The following is a 20934-nucleotide window of genomic DNA, read 5'->3' as shown; positions in this document are numbered from 1 at the left end:
GATTTCAGATGGTATGCCAAAGGTATGTGGATTGCTTGAGGGACAAAACCATGTTCATTTTCCAAATACATTATTTACAAACTATCGTGATACATATGATTTTACATTTACATAATCCATATTGTCCTCTGTAACATCCAGAGGAGATGTTACAGAGGGAATCTTGTTGAGTTGAGTTGTTTAGCTTTTTCTTATCTATTACTTCTTTCTGCCCCCCACTATCCCTCCCCAAATTGCTCTATCAAATTTCACAGACATCTTTAATCACCATCGGACTTATTAACACAGTCAGTGACTCAGACTCCACAACATCACTATTTGGCAGAAATATTAGGATAATAAATTCTCCAGCACTCACGTTGTGCTCTTTTCCAGCTGTCTGCATCACAGGAAAGAGGCAGAGGCAAACTAGCTTTGCTGTTTGGCACTGACCAACATTTTCCAAAAGGTTTAGGCCTCCCCAAAGTTAACTTGTGAGCTGTGAATATTTCCTACTTAATTATGGAAAAATATGCTGTACTTCGTACATGTAGGCCTAATTCATATAGTAATTCAAAAGTAATTTCTGCCTAAGTAACATCCACTATTCACTTCACATCTCCATCTGCCATTTTAAGAGAGGGGAAATCTTATGTAACCATAAATTACAGGACGATAAGTATGAAACAGTGATCTGCTTGCTTTTGAGTGTGTGTTCAGAAGTGTGTTACAGACTTTATTATTGACTTAAATAACACTGACCCAGACAGAGAGTCCCTGAAGACTAGACCTATGAAAACAGCACCTCTCTTTTGTGGTTCTGTTCAACGTGGCCCTCATCCCTGTGCAAATGCAGCCGGTCTGGCTGCACGTCACAAACTCACACACACCCACTCACCTCATATCTGCACTCCCTCTGCTGTGGTGGAAACTCTTTGGACAGTGACATCATCATTCTGAGACCACTGAGTAACATTACAGAGAAGAGTGGAAATGCAGTCCCAGGCAACAAGTACCGTAACATCACAACACCAGGCATGGTGTTACTGTGATGCCTGTACCACAACTACAGAAGCAAAGACTGTGGGGCACAACAATTGTGGAAACCCACACAAAGGACGCACACACAGACAAACACAAACAAACAGAAGAGCAAAAAGAGCTCTCTAAGAGAACAAAATAAGCTGATTCTTCATGATTCTTCAGGGTAAGAAATTAATCATAAAAAATGCCTAAATTATATGTTCTGGACAGCCCGGATGGACTGTGTATACTTGTTTGTAATCATATCCTTCCCCTTCATCATTTGTCTATCCAATATCTTAAAAGCCACCTTTAAATAAACAGCAGGGAGGGAGCTGTGTGTGTGTGTGTGTGTGTGTGTGTGTGTGTGTGTGTGTGTGTGTGTGTGTGTGTGTGTGTGTGTGTGTGTGTGTGTGTATGGGGGGTGGGGGTGGGGGGCTATCCACTGATATGTTTATCTGTGCCTGGAACGATAAGAGTTTCTGGTAAATTCTTGTGCTTATTTGCTCTCTCTCTCTCTTGGATTGGAAGCATATGGCTTCATTACATAACACAGACAAAGAGGGAAAACACGGGGGAAATGACTTCACATAATTATAAGAACTGGTAAACCAGCAGACTCCCTGTGTGGCTACAGGTTTCAAATTCGGCCACTGACCCTCCCTGCAGAACCCGCGCTGCTTTGCACATGCCTGAAAACAAATGGAGTCTTAGTCAGTGTTTCCTTATCCCAGGCATAAGCTGTTTGACATAGCACAGAGCACAAGAAGTTCCCCATTCACACTGCCGTCTCAGACTAACATCTGCAGAGCATCACACAGTTCAGCTCACTTCAAATTACTTAATTTATCCTTATTAAGTTACATCATAATGATAGCAAAAAGTGCAAAGTGCACATTCATTCCTCATGCTCTTGAATGCATTCATAGCAGACTCAGGGAGAGTCTGTAGGATCACTGATAACAGCATTTTGCTTTTTGAGAGTCCTCTAAGAATTTACTGTAATTATTCAGTTGGTTCCTGTCTTGTTGTCAAAGGAGCATAAAACACAACACCAATGGAATAGGCTCAAATGCAATGAACAGGAAAAGGTATGCAGTATAATTAGGATACCACTGTCCAAAAAGGAATTTGTAAACATGCTGGAAAGCCTCAGAAATACATCTGTATTCTCAGTAATTTAATTCATCATTAAGTTTTTATAGATGCATTTGCATTCACTCTAACTGTATGTCACTTTTGATGACATCTCTGAAGGTTCACCTCAATCTGACTAATACATGCCTATTTACCCAAATCTTAAAAGGCACAAACTCGTCATATAAAATAAGCACGAAAGGATCACCTCACCCCCCAAAAACCAAAAAAAATTAAACCTGCTATAGATAGATAGATTTTCCAAGATTAGGAAATTCTTGTGTTACAGCAGCAGGTTGACCAGGCATTGGGCCTGGGAACAGTAAATACAGAGTAAATCATTATTGTCTATATTGATTGACAGGTCATGCTCACAACTAAGACAGAAACAAGTTCTAAACACAAAACTGACATTATAACCAGGGGCATTTCCAGGAGTTGTCAAGCTCTAGGGGTAAGCCCAGACCATAAGGTGCTGTGGTCAGTGTCTGTACTAGCAGCAGCAAGGGCTGGGGGGTTGTAAATTAATTACATTTCTTAATGATTACAGATTTTTTTCCTCTGTCAGAAAGATTTGGGACTAGTCAAAAAACATTCCCAGCGATAAGTCGAATCTGTTAGTGAAGGGTTGTTTATTTACACATCCAGCTGTTATGGAGCAACATTATGATTCATTTAGTGTTGTTTTTTTGGCCACCTGGTGAATGTTAGTTTATGTTGTGTTTCTGGCCAATTAGTTTATGTTTTTGGTCTCTACCAACTTCTGAAGGAAATATCTAGCTCCTTAGCTATTAGGCCTAAATGCTCAAATTAGTTCATCTGGTATTTGTGTCTGTAACTGTGTCTGTTTGCTGTTTGGTACTGAGAACGTAGTGTACAATGGTGATTTCGGAGTTTTTTCTCTAAAAACAGCTGCGACCAAAAACAACACTATGAAAGCGTTGAGAATGTACTAAAACAGTGAAGTTGTGGGCCAGACAGCTAAACAATGAGCTAAAGTCACAATAAAGCTCCATAAAGTCAAGGGGGAGCTGCAGAGTGGGGTGATAATTCTCGGTAGGGAAGGGAGTAGAGTGACATCTCCATTACACATTTGATACATTGTTAATATAAAAAAATATTGGTTATAGCTGCTTTAACATACTGGCCACAATCAATTGGTTGAAAGTCAAAAATTAGTTAAAGTGAACTATAAGTTAAAGGACCAGTGTGTAGGATTTAGTGGAATCGAGCAGTGAGGGTGAAGATTGCAATCAACTGATAATCCCTCGTCCTCACCTTCACCTTCCAAGCGTGTAGGAGATCCTACTAAAATTCACAAAAATGCAAAAGGCCCCCTCTAGAGCCAGTGTTCGGTTTTCTGCCTTTCTGGTCAACTGTAAAAACATGGTGGTGAACATGGCGAGCTCTGTGGAAGAGGACTCACTTTCTCTCTTGATATAAATGGCTAATCTTAAACTAACGAAAACACAACAATTCTTAGTTTCAGGTGATTATACGCTAATGAAAACATACTTGAGAATATTATATTCTACTTCTGCAAATAGATCCCTTTAATTCTTACACACTGGTCCTTTAAAGCTGCTTAACTTTTCAGCTACTTGAAGACTGCAGAAACAAGCTGTGATCATGACACTGACACGTTATCAGTTATATGATGATAAGGAAAGTTGATAGGGTGAATGTGTTAGCAAATACAGATCCAGCAGACAAAGAGCAATAGTAGCAGTCATTTGAAGTTGAGGTTCTGGCCACCTTTCGAATGAAAGTCCAATATTCACTGTCTGTCTAGACAGTTTTGGTCTCCACCAAGTCCTGAGGGAAATATCTGGTTTTGATTGCTAAAAGCTCCATGATGTTCCCTAGTTGCTAATATTATCTCTCCACTGTTGTACTGGCTTACGCGGCTTGCATACTGCCGTTTACTAATGCCTTCTGTGGCCAAAAACAACACTATGAGAGCTGTGACAGTGAACAGAGACATTACAGTTGTGGCTGTAAAACCAAAACAATGAGCTGAAAGATGCTGTAAAACACAACTGAAAGGAACTGCAGAGTCAGATCTCTGTGGGTTCACTGCTATGAGTGACTCCTTCCACATACGTGTAGTCATATGATCTGTTGTTAATATTGTTGATATAAAAAAATATTATTGATTTTAGCTGCTTTAAATATCAGCACTCTGTTTGTCTTTGGGAGTTTGCCTGTGACAGGAGGCTTTTCTCAGCAGGATGGAGTCAGCCCCAGCTTTGAACAGAACAGATGTATGAGTCATTCCTGTGCTAATGGGTGGAGGTTAGAGCAGGTCACCCTCTCTTGCAGGGCCACAACAACAGAGAACAAAAGACTTTCTCCGCACGGTAACTTGTATACCCTTTGGTCAGGGAAATGGTCTATTGTTAGGCTGCTTCATTTTCAGTTTTGTGTACTAAATACAGATCAGAGGCTCCCATAATGTGCATGTGTAGAGAAAGGAACAATGGGGAAGGACTTCTGTGGTTCAAGTTTAATACTAGATACAAACTAAATTAATAATAGTCTTTACGTAATTTCAACGTTCCTATCAATCACCACTACACCCTCCATTTCCTTTTCTATTGTTTCTCATTTGCTGCCCAATTTACCCCATAAAATACTCTGCCTGGTAACACAGCTCCAATGAACCCACTCTCCTTCATTCATCCCTTTTAAGGAGCAAACTCAGTCATACCACAAGTATTCCTGAGGTAAAATGTCCAGAAAAGTCCAAGACACAGCATGACTACTTTGCCATTCATTTATGCTTTCATTTGGGTTTGTTGTGTGCGGCTGGCTAACTCTGCAGACGATTACTGCTTGTTCAAACTATGATCTAATATGTCTGTGTCTGACTTTGTGTTTGATTCAGAGCTAAATGCAGTCCGATATCTCAACCACAGATGCCATGCACCTCTTACAGTAGCAGGCACCATTTTTCAAATGGTGTATACATTAGCAGCTGCCAGAAAACACTGCAGGTAACAACCGCCCTCCAGCCCTGAGCTGAACTAAGACGTGAGTGCAGATCTGTTTATTTCTTGGCTTGGCAGATGTCTTGAGAAAGTGAACATCTTTGCAGGTTAAGGGCACTCTGACTGACGGACCAGGGTACACAGGAAGGGAGTCAGACTCTGAGCTGATATAACACAGCTGTCCGGCAGATTGCATTACACTAAAATGCCCAAACGGGCCACATTAACGTTGCTTGGTCTAGTGTTAATTTTGTCAGGTATTTTTTTTATTTAGTCTTGGTTCTGTGTCAAATTTCCTCATCCTGTTTTTTTTTAAGTTAGTTGACTAAAAGTTTGAGCATCTTGGTCTTATCTTAGACTGTAACTATTTAAGTATTTTAGTGTAGTTTTATGGCCATAAGATTATCAAACATTCCAGTTGATCTAGTCCATCTGAAACCAACCATTTTTTGCCATTTCCAACTAATTTCACAAGATTTTTATCTTTAAATGATGGAGAGAAAAAAACAACCCTTGTTAAATGATTAAGAATGCAGCCTTACCTTCCTTCAAAAACATACACTGAAAAGGGGCTGTATAACATGGCTGTATGCAAAAGGTTAGCCAGCTAAGCTAGCTGAGCTTCTACTTTTTATCAGTAAGTTTGAAAAAAATAAAGTCCATGATATTTTGTTTCCTCTTTTTTGTAAGCGAAAACATGGAGGGACTAACACTACATTTTAGTCTCATCTTTTTTTCGTCAATATTGTATGTTAAGATAGTCAGTGTTTGATGAAGTCGATGCTGTCTTGTCATTCGAAAAAAAATGTAATTGACGAACATATTTAGGGCCCGAGCGGCGACTGCAAGTCGCCTGGCGAAAGCCCTATTGAAATTGTAATGTTTATTATTAGGGCCCGAGCGGCGACTGCAAGTCGCCTAGCGAAAGCCCTATTGAAATTGTAATGTTTATTAGGGCCCGAGCGGCGACTGCAAGTCGCCTGGCGAAAGCCCTATTGAAATTGTAATGTTTATTATTATTATTATTATTATTATTATTATTATTATTATTATTATTATTATTATTATTATTATTATTATTATTCCGACATTTTGTGCCCCAATTTCGCCCCTTTCCCAAATGCGAAAATGCTTATACTTTTGCACGGACGTCCGGCCTCATCCGAAATTCGATATTTTTGGGTGGTCGCACATGGTCGACGCAGAATGGCGGAATAGCGCCCCCTACAAAGTCCAAAAATGCCCATAGGGAATTTTGCTAACTTTGTCCTATGCTCACAAAATTCGGTACACATATGTATTATACCCACATATGCAAAAAAAGCCTCTTGACCTCATGACCTCAACCCAACAGGAAGTCGGCCATTTTGGTTTTGATTTTTTCCGCCTAAAATTAACTCCTCCCACAGCGTTCGCCCGATCAAGTTCAAATTAGGTATGCAACATCTCCAGACCTAGCTGAGCTTAAGTTGTGCTCTGCGCATCCGTAGGTCAAAGGGCGTGTCTGCCAGGGCTCAACTAACTTTGGCGTGCTCGCCATGTACATACGAGTGGCTCTCACGCCCACATACTTCATCCAATCAGCTTCAAACTTGCTGGACATGATGATGGCTCCGCCCTGAACGTCCCAATATATTAACTTCCCACGTAACTCATAGCGCCCCCCGGTGGTAACAGGAAGTTAACTAAGATTCATTAAAATTACATACTTTGCCCCATCAACTTCATTCAGAACCAGTTGGTGAAGCTACATTATGAAAACTGTGAAGCTACGAGTAATGGCGTCCGTGTGGCGATGCGGCGACCATCAATTCCTCGCCATGAAAATACGTTTGGCTTTTTGATGGCTTTATTGAACTCGTATCATCATGAAAATTGGTACACAGGTCCAGGGTGCCGACCTCAACGTCTCCATTCGCTCATAGGCGATCTCACTCGTGTCGCCCCCTAGTGGAAACAGGAAGTGCCATATTTTACATCATCATTGTGCGATTTCCACAAAACTTCACATGTGTAATCACTGTCCCACCCTGAACGCAACCGCTTGTGTTTTGTTACACTCTACTGCCCCCTGGTGGATGAACCATCAACCTCTCATAACTCCTTCATGCTTTGTCCAATTCACTCCAAACTTCACATGACTGATGAGTGGCCGCCCTGAACACACCAGACCACACCAGACCATATGTGTAACTACCTGTGACTGCCCCCTACTGGATGAACGAAACATTGCATTTTTGGCCTCCTTCCAGGTTTTTTCTCACTTTCTGCTTCACGCCACAGCCCCGCCATGCCTCAGGCCCCGTGGTGGCATGGGTGAGCGAGGGCCCGCCATCGCCGCTTGCGGCTTTAATTAGTCCTTGTTTTTGTTAACACTAAATAAACACTAGCCTGGTCACATTTAAAGGACTGGTGTGTACATTTTAGGGGGATCTATTGATTCTACACCAAACACTCCCTCTAGAGAGGGCTTTTTATGTCCTTCGCAAATTTCGCAGCCACTGTAGCCTCTCCAACATGCTTGGAAAGGGACAGGCGTGAGGGGTGTATTCAGTTGGTTGTGTTCGGTTGGTCTGCATCCTCACTGCTAGATAGTACTAAGTCTTACATACTGGTCCTTTAATTGGCAGTGAACAAAGGTGAAATTCAGTTTGGGCAAGTGCTCCACTGAGAGTGTGTGAAAACAGATCTGGGTTGGTCAGTGAGTGGGCTGAGCCTCCACAGAGTTGCTCCTCCAGATGTGCAGAGTACACCATAAACACATGCAAAAATTCACATAAATGTGCAACGATCAACAAGCATACTCACACTTTCTCACAAATGCAGCCCCCACCTTCATCCCAAATTGGTGTTTAGGACACAGAGAGAAGCTCTCAAACCAATCTGACCTTAAGATCCATTTATTAGTTGTTCTGGAGCTCTTAATCACATCACATGATATTCATTAGCAGTCAGAGTTTGCCCAGTCGTCATAAAATTTTAGATGTTTGTCTTTTCCTTTTTTTCAGAGCACTTTAAGGATGTCTCGTCCATATTGGTTTAAAACATCCATATGCTGGTGAGGATTATGTGATAAGATCAAAAGCCCAGGAAAAGCTAGACAATGAATGTCAAGATTTTTGTGAAGAATTTTTGTGAAGGTCAAGTCAAACTTGAACTTTGTTCTCAAGCAGCTCATTTTGGATTTGAAAGCAGACTACCTCTTTGCCTCATTTCACAAAATCTGACTCAGCAACAAAGAATTTTAAGCACTTAATTAAAACAAAAACGGACTTATCTACATTTTTTATGCTGTAAGTATTCAAACTTTATAACCCTCTTAACTGTTCATCTGTGCAAGCACGCACTTATCCCTGCAGAGCCTTAACTCTGTCATCCTCTGGCTCCTGTCCGCTGAGGCGGGGCAGGGTGTTGTGTACTTGACTGTGGGCTCATGGGAGTGATCTGTCCTCCTAAACCACATCAAGCAGCACCAGCATTTATTAAAGCCCCTGTCTTGTTTACAGCCTCCCCCTTTTAGCTCATCTGTTTGGAACTGGTTCGCCACAAGGGGAGAGCACGGAGCAAAACACTTCTTTGAAAACGTGAGCTACAAAGGAGCATGAGGTAAGTTAGATCTCCTCCATTAAATGAGGAGGGGAGAGGCTGGTAGATCAAGACATGTAGAGGGACGTCTGACCACCATATTGGGACTTATCTTATGCTGCTTTCAGAAACGTGAGCACAAAAAATCTGGTCAAGACTTGTGAGCCAAACTAAGGGTTTTTTTTTTTTTAGAGGGGAAATCTCTTACCGTGGCCCTGGAGAGATAACATTGTGTTATTACTGTTTCTATGCAGTTCACAAGCAGACCCACACACTTGTTTCATTCGAGTCTCTAATCTCTGTGAGACATCTCTTGGCATTTTCAACAGGATAGGCCATGTCTGAAAAGAAAGAATGAAAATACTGTATGATGATTCAGCACTTTAAAACACACAATAGGGGTGACACATGGGCCTACAAACACATGCAGACAGCTCTCTACTTCTCTGAACGTTCTTGTTTTTAGAGTTAAGCTCAAGGACAGCCTATATGCAATTAAAATTTGGCCTCACGCAGTGATAAAAAGCAATACATTTACTTTTGTATAGTACTTAATACTTTATAGTTCTAGTATATCATTTTACTTTTTTCTCCATTACATTTATTTCACAGCTATAATTAGTGTCTTTGGAGCTGAATAATTTATATACAGCAGCATGATCAGTTTATAAAAAGTAATAACTGCAGATGTAATCAACTCCATCTTGACCAGCTACATTAAAATGTTACTTACACACAGGGTGCAAGTTTAACTTTTTTGTCCATGACCACCAAATGGCCAGTGATGCTCAAATTCCACCCACCATTTAATAGATTACTATTGTTTTTGGCTGGCTCTACCAACTGCTTTTATATATTTAACAGCATTTGGTAATGATTGTGCTAATTTTGTGCCGTAATTATACAGTATTAATAATCATATTCAGTTTACCATGCAGGATTTTTACTCATAATTGAGTACTTTTTCACTGTGGCATTGCTACTCTTACTCAAGTGAAAGATCTGAATCCTTTTTCCACCATTTGCTTGACAAAAATCTTATGTGAAGCTTATAGAAGGTCAAGTTGCCGGGCTTGATAGAGCAATGTGTTTACATAGATCTTTTCACAGAAAGATTTAAGCCACTGTATATAAAATACTGACAAGTTCTGATTCCTTGTGCACATCTGACATTTAACAGTTGTTTTTTAAAATCATCTTGATTAAAAACTGCAAAAACATTAACAGAGACAGTACGGTATCAATCCAATGTCAGCAGAGGTATACGCCCATTATCTCGTAATTATCACACTTATATTTTCACATGGTTATGAATATACCCTCAGGACCACGGTGGGCCCACTTTACATTTCCCAAATGACCTGAGGGAAAAGGCGTTTCATTTCACAGCTGTCAGCATTCACATTAAGAAAAATCCAATTTCGTCCTATGTGGGTTGCAAAGATTTCAGTCAGGAACAAAAATGGTGTAACCTGAAGACCCTTAGGGTCGATTTTAAGGCAGGGGGCCAAGTCTGTCATAACTTTCTGTCTAGTTAGTATAAACTGGAAAGGATGGAGAAACACCATATGCTCTGTGTTCTTTGCTGTGACTGAAGTTACTGCAATACGAGCCGTTTCTCTGGCTGGAATCCTGTGAACCCATTATGGAGACTTTTTTTTTCCTTCAGCAAACTGTAATAAACTGAGAGCGATGCTGGCTGTTAGGTCCAGTTCCCACCCTAAGAACATAGTCACCTTTACAAGAAAATTCTCAGTTGGATAACCTGTTATGAAAATCTGCAGTTTTCCTCAGCTGCTGGCATCAGATTAAAGGTATCCTTCTGAACGCAAGTATGATCATCCAGGTGATTCGTCAACTTCTGCTCACAGCAAAACAGATGTGTTTATCTTTAGTGAGTCAGGTTTACCTCTGCACCACCATCGGTGTTCTTCCTTTTTGAGAGCAAAAACAAAACAGAGCCCCATGCTGTGCAACTGTCTTATTCAGTGGAAATATTGAGGATTAAAATAGGATTTAAATTCCTCTTTCATGTCCTCACTGCTCAAGTGAAGTTAAATATCTTTCTTTAGATATTCACTCTGGCTGATCAGCTGTTTTTTGTTTTTACACAGAAAAGGGTGATCATCTTCCTCTTTCCTTAAAACTAATTACTGACTTTACGTTTAATCTATGACAAATAAAAGGGGATGGGATCCTAACTTTTTCTTACCAGAAACATCAGTAGAAGACGCCAGCTATGTGGAAAAATACTGTGGTTTTAAAGAGTTGTTATAAGATTTTACAGTACACAATAAAGATAAGGTTTGTTTACATTTTGGTGCATGAATTAATACTGTTTATCCCCGCAGCATGCGGTTACATCACAAAAACCCCACTGGCAAATAATCACAACTCTCTTAAACCACAATTCTTTCACAATGGAATAACTAGACAGAATTGTTGTAAAAATAAATCTTGAAAAGTGTCGTCATCTGCAATGACGACAGCCCGGCCTGTTAAAGGAGGAAACATTTACTGTGATTTGATGTTGATCATAACTTCTTTTGTCCATTTTACTTTCAACTCTTGCACCATCCAGTGGTTAGGACTGGTACTACACAAATATATCTGGGCACTCCACTGATGCAGCTTAGTTTTCGTCATTTAAATTAATTGCCAAACATTATATTTTGATTCTCTCAGAACTAAGGTGGTAAAAAAATAAGGTAAGGTATCAGGTAGTCTGCCCTTGTTTGTTGTAGTTTGACACTGGATAAAAAATATATTTGACACATCAGTCTGAAATATTGACAAAAGAAAAATAAGCACAAAAACCTGGAAAAAAAATAATCCATGCTGTCCAACTCCAAACAGACACAAGTCAATGACTTCATTTCTTACATAACATTTTATATAAAGGAAAACAGGGGTTGCAATATGAACAGTTAAACAATGCAATATGAACAGTTATACACACAAGGCCATCACTGGAAAACAACAGTGTCCAACATGGCAGCTAGGCACTGAACAATGTTGGATGTCATTAAAACATCCACATGCTCCTCCAAGTGCCTCTTGGGATCCTACAAGAGAGACAGATGAACAGAGAAAGGACACGAAAAAAGAAAGTGTCAATGATGAGATGTGATTAAGATGGTTTCAGCAGGAATTTGTAATGACAAAGTAATGTGATCTATAAATTCTCTGCTTGTTTTAACATATCTGAACAGTCTGACTCCAATTCTCTCTTTCTTCAACTTAAATCAACACCAGTCCCAGATGTAGTATTTTGTTATATATATGTTGTTTTTTTTTTTTTAAATAAATCAGGGCACAAAAGTTTCGTCTGAAGTAAGGATCGGTTATATGGACAAAATCAAATACCAAACTTTTTTACCAAATTCCTCAAGGTCAATTTTGCGACAATGTTGTAGGGCAGACAAGTGGTGCTTTCACAACATATTTACACAATGAGATTTAGAAAAATAATCATGAGTAATGTGGATATAATGACTAAGTGAATAAATACAAATAACAGTCTGGTTCAGAAAATTACTCACTGTAATTAACCTTTTCAATCCAGGAAAAACATTTGTGCCATATCACGATATCCAAAAACCAAAGATGATCTCTAATCTCATATCAGGATATCAATATAATATCGATATATTGCCCGGCCCTAATCTGAAACTGAACATTTTAATCGTTACCTGTTTTCCAACGTTCTTGATTGCCAGCTGCTCTGGTGTCATTTTGTCCTCTTCTTCAACAGCCTGAAATGAAAACACGACAGTGCCTTAGTATTGCGGAGGAACACACCTCACAGTGCCACACTGTGCATATTTATGCGTGTGTATCGCTTTTTGCAGTTTGCATTGTTGAGACAAATTCTGTATTCACTTTTTAGAAAATGCAAGGCCATGAGAATACAGCATGCTTGTGTGCACCTGTCAAGCACCAGCATTAGTATGATAAGAGTCAATTGAGTATTAATGGACTCGAGGGTCGTGTGCTCAACACCCGTCCAGCAGAGAGTAGCTCACTAATCATTGAACTGTGATAGGTCAATTATTTTCTAGGTGACGACACCTGTTCCATCATCTGCATAGACTGTTTAAGGTCAATATCAAGATGATACTTAAATACTCTTTTATAAAATGTTATTCCAACCAATATTCATATTTAAATCCAGTTCCATCAACTGTAATTATGAATGAATGCACACAAGACATTTGTTAAATTTGCCATAACTTAAAGGCAATTTTAGGTTTTTAAAGAGAAGCAATAAAACCAGTATTCCACAAGGGGTTTTTCCCCTTCTTTTTGGTTTTCTTTAAATGGAACGAGGGCTGAAGGTGTACCTTATTGTAGTTCTTAGCGAGCTCCAGCATTTCCTTGACAATGGTCTCATTGAGCTTGCAGTGCTCACTGTAGTCCTGCAGGGTCAGGCCCTCCATCCAGCTCTTCTTATGCAAGTTCAACAGCATCTAAAGAATAATGAGATTCATGATTATCGTGTTCTACTAAAAAACTGCAACAAAAAAAGATTTTATAAAGAGAGAAGGCTCAAACCTTTTGCTCCAGCTCGTTCTTCCTGTAATTGATGGTGATGGAGTAGTAGTGTCTGTTGAGTCCATGAATCAGAGCCTAAAAAATAAGAAACCTAGAGTTAAGCACATGAATAACACGTGTACATAAAGAATTAATTAAACAATGTAATATTCTACAAATTTACTGTAATTTAATCATGTTTGGATCTTTGACAGGAGCACAAAATAAACAGTAATAAACAAAATTTCTGGTTCAAATATGGGGGATATTTCAAATTCAGGCTGAAGGAGTTGACAGGTGGCATGTATGATGTGTTACCTGGATTGAGGGCTTGTTCAGATGACCCAGGTTAGATGTGGTTTGTCTTGGCTCATGACCCAACACCATCATGTTGGCATTGATCAATCTGAAGGCATCAATAACAACCTGTAAAAGACAGAGGCAGCACATGAAACCAGATTCACTTCACTTGGGATTCAAATTTAATAGCTGATCTTGTGAAATGCCACTAAAATGAGAGCTACTGATGTATAAGTTTTTCATGCAGCAGCCATACTTCTTTACCTTTCCTTTGACACTCTGAATGGGATCGACCACCACTGCGACGGCTCTCTCTGACAAGGCCTCGAAACTCTGTTGTGTGTTGATGTCCACCCCAGACAACCAACAGCCGAAACCAGGGTGACTGTGGTACCAGCCCACCACCATCTCAGGCCTGATCAGCAGCGTGGGCGGAGGAGAGCAATTATATTAGGTATTTTATTCAATTTCTCATCCCTGAGTTTATGTTTATGTCATTGGTTAAATTGATGGCCATTATCTAAATTATGCTGCAATCATTCATTCTTTATCAGTATAGGTAAACTTTAGATAGTTTTACCTGCCAGTCTGCTTCAGCATGTCCAACATTTTGGCCTGGAAGACGGGATCCACTGCTTCAACACTCACACCCTGTGAAACAACAAAATGTTCAGCCAAAATTTTGCACCACACACCTTCTTATAAAGTTATGAACATCAGTGATACAAGGCATTTATTATCTGACTACATATCAAAATCTCAGTTTTATGGATTTCACTGTACTGACTACCAAAATGTGGCATTTTATAGAGCAGATTCATCGTGGTGTATATTAAGAGGAGTACGTACTGTTCCTGACTGCGGCATGGCAAACACATCAATCACTCGCACTGTGTAGTCATCAACAAATTCTCCCAGCATCAGCCCCATGACTTCCATTGGTACACCAGCACGCCCGTGCTTCAACATCTAAAACAAGAGCAAATATATGAGCAAGCAGTCACAGAAACATCACTGAAAACATGATTATGAGCACTTTAAAAGACAGCTTGGGCGTAGTTACCTTGAGCAGTGCCAAGGAGGAGATGTACACCTGCTCTGCCGTGTCCACAGCAGGTGCATCTGTCGGAGGACCCTGAGGAGCCAAAGCAGAGTTTTTTGTTTGTTCAGGTCTGTCTGTAGGCCGTACCTTGTCCTATTCTTACCGTAGATTGTATTTTGTCACTTTCCTTCAATTTAAGATATTCTCTGAACTATATTATATAGTAGGCTAATTAGTTATTTAGTATACACTTTAGTAGTTTTATTCTCTGAACTATAGTCACCTGCAACTTCATTAGGAACACGTGCAATATAATTCAATCCAATACAACAGCTCTGCTATAAATTCTGCTTTTTTTGAAGTTTATACATTTTCAGTTTTTGTTGACATTGTCAAAAAAGTGATAATTCTACTTTGTTTATTACTGAGTTGTACTAAGTGGTGGTGGTGTACTTGGGTGCATTACATTGAATGGTGTTCTTAATATTTTGCCCTCCTCACGTATGTTCATGGAGTGGACAAAATATTATGAACACCTTTCAATATAATGCACCTTAATACACCACAATCACTCAATATTGAACATAAAGCAGAATTTTCACCTTCTTGTCAAAAATATATAAGCTTCATAAATGTAGAATTTATAGCAGAGCTGCTGTATTGGATTAAATTAGATTGCACAGGTTAAACCGTTGAGTCTATCTTATATAGTTAACTTATTCTCTGAACTATATTTAATAATTACAAGTTATATAGTATTATACAGTTAAGTAGTGATATTCAGCTTCAGTAGCATCACATTTTTGTTGAATGCCTCACTCTCTCTCTTCAGGACTGCTGAATGAGAAACATCTGAGTGACTTAAAATTGACGCTTTGTAACATCAGCTGATAAAACGCGCAGCACCGCAGCATTTTAAACATTGCGGCGCTAATATCACCTGTTTAGTTGGAGCCGTTCATATATACAGTCTATGATATACTCTGAGCCGGTTAGCATGAAACTTTTTACTGTAAATGTGTGCGGGAATATAAGTGTTGGATTTGCGGGAATCAATAAGATTGTGCGCAATACCCGCAATCCCGCGCTGAAATTCAGGCCCTGATCATATATATATATATATATATTTATTTATTTATTTTTGAAGACGTTAGTTAAGGAAAAAACCCTGGTGTGTTATAGAGTTGAGTTCAAGTTGTAATGATTACTTATGGAAAATTCTTGAATTTAATTAAGGTCATATCCATAAAAAACAACAACATTGTTTATGTTTACAATCATTAGACAATTTAACTTGGTGTTACCTGACCGAGCCCCGGCATCCCACCTCCAAGCCTCAACAGTCGGTCCATATCAGGATCTGTTGACAGTTATTAACAAAGATTGGTCATTACTGTTTCTTTAAAACTTATGAGGACAAACAAACTGGACATTAATCAGATATCAGTAAGAAACTATTATTTCTATGTCCTTTTCAAGATCAGATATTAACAAATCTACTTCAACCACATGTTATAAAACCAAGTAAATTAAGGGTTTACTTTGTTTGTTTATTGTTTTTTTTTTTTAAGGGAAATCCAGTGAGGCTTAAATTTGCTGAGGTCAACTTAAACGTTTACACGTGTACATCTTTTAGACCATTCAGCTCAATAAATGTGAATATATTTTCTTTAGGATAAAAATTAAGTCATTCATTTGGTGGTATATTAAATCTAAACATTATGTTCTTGTAGGAGATTTGTGTGGGCTTAAATTCATCTCTACAGCTAACAGCTTATAGGTATGTTTCCTTTGAATTGACTTTTTTCCAATTTCAGAGAAGGGCTTTTAATAGTATTTCCAGGTCTGAAACAGTTGTAATATGAGGAGAGATTAAGAAAATTACAATTACTTACTTTAGTGAACAGGAGACATGATTGAGGTCTATAAGCTTGTTCATGTAATATATTATGTCACAGACACAGTTATAATTTACTTTTTTTAATTTTTTTTAAAGGGAATAATAGGTATGAGTTAAAAGGTAACTATTTAAAAGTATACCCACTAGGGTGTTTCTCTCAATCAATACTTTTTTTTTAGGTCAATAAAAGGATTATTTAATACATTTGTGTTTATTTATTTAAGTTAATTTATGATTATTTGTGGATTTAATTATTATTTTAAATTTACTGTGGTACTATTTTGTCATAAGGTTTGTTTTAAGAGTCTGGTGTGATGTTAAATCCTGAACCAGAAGATTTTCAATACAAATCAATTCAATAAATATTACTAAGCATAGTAATAATAGCAATAATGACATTAATAATGGTAAAATTGGCAAAATAAGGGTTTAGGTAAAAGTGCATTTTGATTTAGCTATGTTAACTAAGTGTCTGAACGTATTTACATTTAGAAGATTAATGATATACATATATTTCTACACCCGACAAATAAACTGAAGTTAGCTATTTAGCTTCAGTTAGCTACTTATCCCATAGTCACGTAAACACAGCACAAACAACCGAATAACTACACATTGATATTTGCTTCAGGTACATTATTTGTTGTGTTTTGGATACAACAAAAGGCACATTTAAACATTAAGTGACATCAAATCACTAACTATTTTTTATAGAAAGGCATGCTGCTAGCTTGCTCATGCTAACTTAGCCTGAGTGATCTCGCACAAGAAAAAAAACAGCAACTAATTCATTTACACTGATTCCAATTCACCGTATTTTATGAAGACTACTGGCTATGTGTAAGACTTCAAGCTTTTTTTACCTGGTGTTAAGCCTTTCAGGTGTTCGGAGGAGTTTTTTTCTCTGTGTATGGTCGATTAAAGCCGACTACCTGCAATGAATCAGCCAGAATTGTCTTTTTAGAAAAACTACTTCCGTCGCACTCATGACGTCTATTGCTGCAGCCCGGCTAGAGACTGCAAGATCGAGACACGTGGGGGCGCCAGAGTCACAACAACTATACCAATACTACTACTACTACTACTACAACTATTAATACTACTAATACTATTACAACCATTAATACTACTACTACTAATACTACTACTACTATTAATACTACTACTTCTACTAATACTACTACTATTATTAATACTACTACTACTATTAATACTAGGCCTACTAGCCTACTACTAATACTACTAGTATTATTAATACTACTAATACTATTACTACTACTACAACTATTAATACTACTACTGCTAATACTACTACTATTAATACTACTACTACTACTACTAGTACTACTACTACAACTATTAATACTACTACTACTACTACTACTACTACTAGGCTACTATTAACTAGGCTACTACTACTAATACTACTATTACTACTAGGCTACTACATTGTTATTATTACTACTACTCTCTACTACTACTACAACTACTACGACTACTATCCTACTTTTACTACCACTTCTACTACAACTACAACTATTACTACCACTACTATTATTATTACAACTACCACTACTACTACCACTACTACTACTATTATTATTATTATTATAATTATTAATACTACTACTACACTAATCAAACATTTCTTTTTAGCAGAACCATTTCTGCTTTTATGCCCTTTTATGATGTTTTATGTTAGTTTTTTTGTTAGTTTGTCTGTCTTTCATATTGATGCTTTTACCCTGTAGCACTTTGAGATTTGCTTCAAATGTAAAGTGCATCACAAAAATAAATATTATATGTCTATTATTATTATTATTATTATTATTATTATTATTGTTGTTGTTGTAGTTGTAGTTGTAGTTGTAGTTGTAGTTGTTGTTGTTGTTGTTGTTGTTGTTGTTGTTGTTGTTGTTGTTAGCTATTAGCTATATTTATCACTGTATTGAAGTCTATAGCAGGCTATATTTTATCTGCAATAAAATTATACCAAAACATTCCAAGTCAAGTCAGTTTTATTTGTATAGCCCAATATCATAAATCACAGATTTCCTCAGGGGGCCTGACAAGGCAACGTCCTCTGTCCTCAGTTCGAATAAAGAAAAACTCCCTTAAAAAAGAAAGAAAAAAAACACAATTTTCCTAATTCATACTTTCCCTTACACTAACTTATTAAGGTACTTTGTAGAGTTTCATACATGAACATAGTTGTATGTTTATTTAGGTTTATGGTTGCTTTTTTGCTTATTTTTTGGAGTCTACAATGGTCATTAATGGTTTAATATTTGTACCTGCTATAAACAGCTTGTATGTATTGAATAAATGCTATGTAGGTCAATATAGATTTTGAAACTGGTGGTGAAACATTACATTTAATTGTGATATTAAAGTCTAAGTTTTAAATTACTTAGGTTGGCGCGTAAAGCTTAACCCTCAACTTTATTTCCACCATGCCAGTGTCATACTGATAAAAGACAAAACTGAGAATAGTCTACAGCTTCCCTCTTCTAAAAGTGAAAAGAATAAAAACTGCTGTGATGTTTGTGCGGTTTCTCATATTTCAACTTGCAAGCATTTCAGTATTCCCCGAGGAGCCACAAACCCCAAGCCAAACCACAGCATCAGCGGGGCTTGTGAGAAAGCTTCTCTGTTTGGTTTTGTGTATTCAAGCCAGAAAGTTGCCATCCACCAGAACAACTCATACAATCCACCCAGCAGTGTTGCTGGCCAAACTTCCCTCCATAGACAGGTCTGCCGGCAAGCTGAGGTCGTCCCCGGGACTTTCAAATTCCTTAAAATTCCTCAGTGGGTGAGGAAGGAGCAGATAATCATCCACATTCCTCAGTCCCTCCTTCTCCACACCCATAGGACCTCCTGCTACCTCAACACACTTCAATAAACTCAGCAGTCTTTACTAGGATGTGCTTCCTTGTAATAAGATGGTTTCTATGACCTTTGAGATACAACTGACTCAAACCCATTAGTACATATACATACATATATATAATTAATGTTTCTCTAAATTCAGTGGCTTTAGTCAACATTTCCAAATTATGGTATCTCATGCTGTGTTGTTGCTAATATATCTTAATCGCAGCCTCCTATAATGACATTTTAGCAGGTTCACATTCACCATTAAAGGGTCTGATGCAAGCAATAACTTGATCAGACTCAAGACAATACAGGAAACACACTGCCATTAATTTTCCTTCAAAGTAGACATAGGTTACTGGTTGCTGAATCATTGCTGCTGACTGGGTTATCTCATTAAAATTCATCTCTACGCGTGATTGGCTGACAGTTTTCCAGTTATTCAATTCAAAACCTATTCATGCTGTTGCTCCGAGGGTTTTTTGATAAATCACCCAAAACAAACAATAGATTGATTGATAAATGTACCAAAGGCTACAGATCAATGGAAATATTGGATATTTCACTCATTTGAAGCAGAACAGGTGAAAGTAGGTAAAGCAAATGTATAATACAGAGTGCTTTTACTTGTAAAATATTTACATTAAAATTTCACCTGTCACTTAATGGTCATTCTGCAACATGCTCTATGTAAATGATTTATTAATGAATACTCACTCAACTTGGTAACAAGCACAGGAAATCATCTAAACCACAGTTGATTATTCAGATAGGAATGATTGGACTTTTCAAGGAACATCAGAAGTAGCTTGTAACACGACGCCAGCATGAAACCTTAATCCCACCAGCAGAGGAAATAAGGGGGAGAAATTTGATGCTTTAAGAGCTTCCCTACACCCTGATGGGATTTGGATTTAGCTTCATTTTATAAATCTCTGGCATGACCTGCAGCGGGATGGCTGCTAGTGGCATGCACTGCTTTGAGCTTTCAAATGTTTCATATGTGAATATAAACTGAGTGTAATTACATAAAAGAGAAAGGCAAATGTGTACTCAGACAACACGTGGGGGGCAATATATGTGCTTTATGTAGCCTTAATTGAGGCTTCACTGATGTATCTATACCTAATTGTCCACATCAGATGTCAGAACTTTTTATTTGAAATATTTCCTTAAATTAAAAAAAGAAAGGTCAAAACCTGTTTATATGACCAAAAAGCCAAAAAATAACATATTGTAGGCTTAGATACAGCCTCAGTCTTAAATCAGTTTATTTGTTGATGGCCCAAATATAAAAAATACTGGAATCAGCCTCCAAATATCTAAAAAACTACACCCAAGTAGCAAAAACACCCACATTTTTCCTAAATTGTTGAGCATTTTCTGACAAAAACACACATACCAGTATGACCGGTAAAGGTTAGAGCTGGTTCATTCTATTCTTTACCTGTAATACGTGTTTGTGTGTTTTTGTCAGTGAGTATAAAAGAATAAAGACTAAAGAGGTTTATAATACGTGTTATTCATGTGTTAAAAATTGAAACCTTTAAGAAAATAATTTAATTACATTG

General features: G+C 37.9%; 1 protein-coding gene across 1 annotated transcript; it reads right to left on the bottom strand.

Annotated features, from left to right (window-relative positions):
• Positions 1 to 11585: 11585 nt before the first annotated feature.
• psmd14 (proteasome 26S subunit, non-ATPase 14) lies at positions 11586 to 17439 on the bottom strand. The gene is made up of 11 exons (XM_062416185.1): positions 17353 to 17439; positions 15894 to 15949; positions 14611 to 14682; positions 14397 to 14516; positions 14128 to 14198; positions 13812 to 13962; positions 13566 to 13673; positions 13269 to 13343; positions 13058 to 13183; positions 12407 to 12469; positions 11586 to 11779 (listed from the first exon to the last, which is right to left on the bottom strand). Exons 2-11 carry the CDS (start codon positions 15939 to 15941, stop codon positions 11681 to 11683), a joined length of 933 nt encoding a protein of 310 aa, XP_062272169.1. The 5' UTR covers positions 15942 to 15949; positions 17353 to 17439; the 3' UTR covers positions 11586 to 11680.
• Between the last annotated feature and the right edge of the window lie 3495 nt (positions 17440 to 20934).

The sequence above is a fragment of the Scomber scombrus genome, chromosome 1 (assembly GCF_963691925.1).
Source record: "Scomber scombrus chromosome 1, fScoSco1.1, whole genome shotgun sequence".
Lineage (NCBI taxonomy): Eukaryota > Metazoa > Chordata > Actinopteri > Scombriformes > Scombridae > Scomber > Scomber scombrus.
The sequence above is the reverse complement of the archived record's forward strand: the minus strand, read 5'-3'. Positions and strand labels throughout refer to the sequence as shown.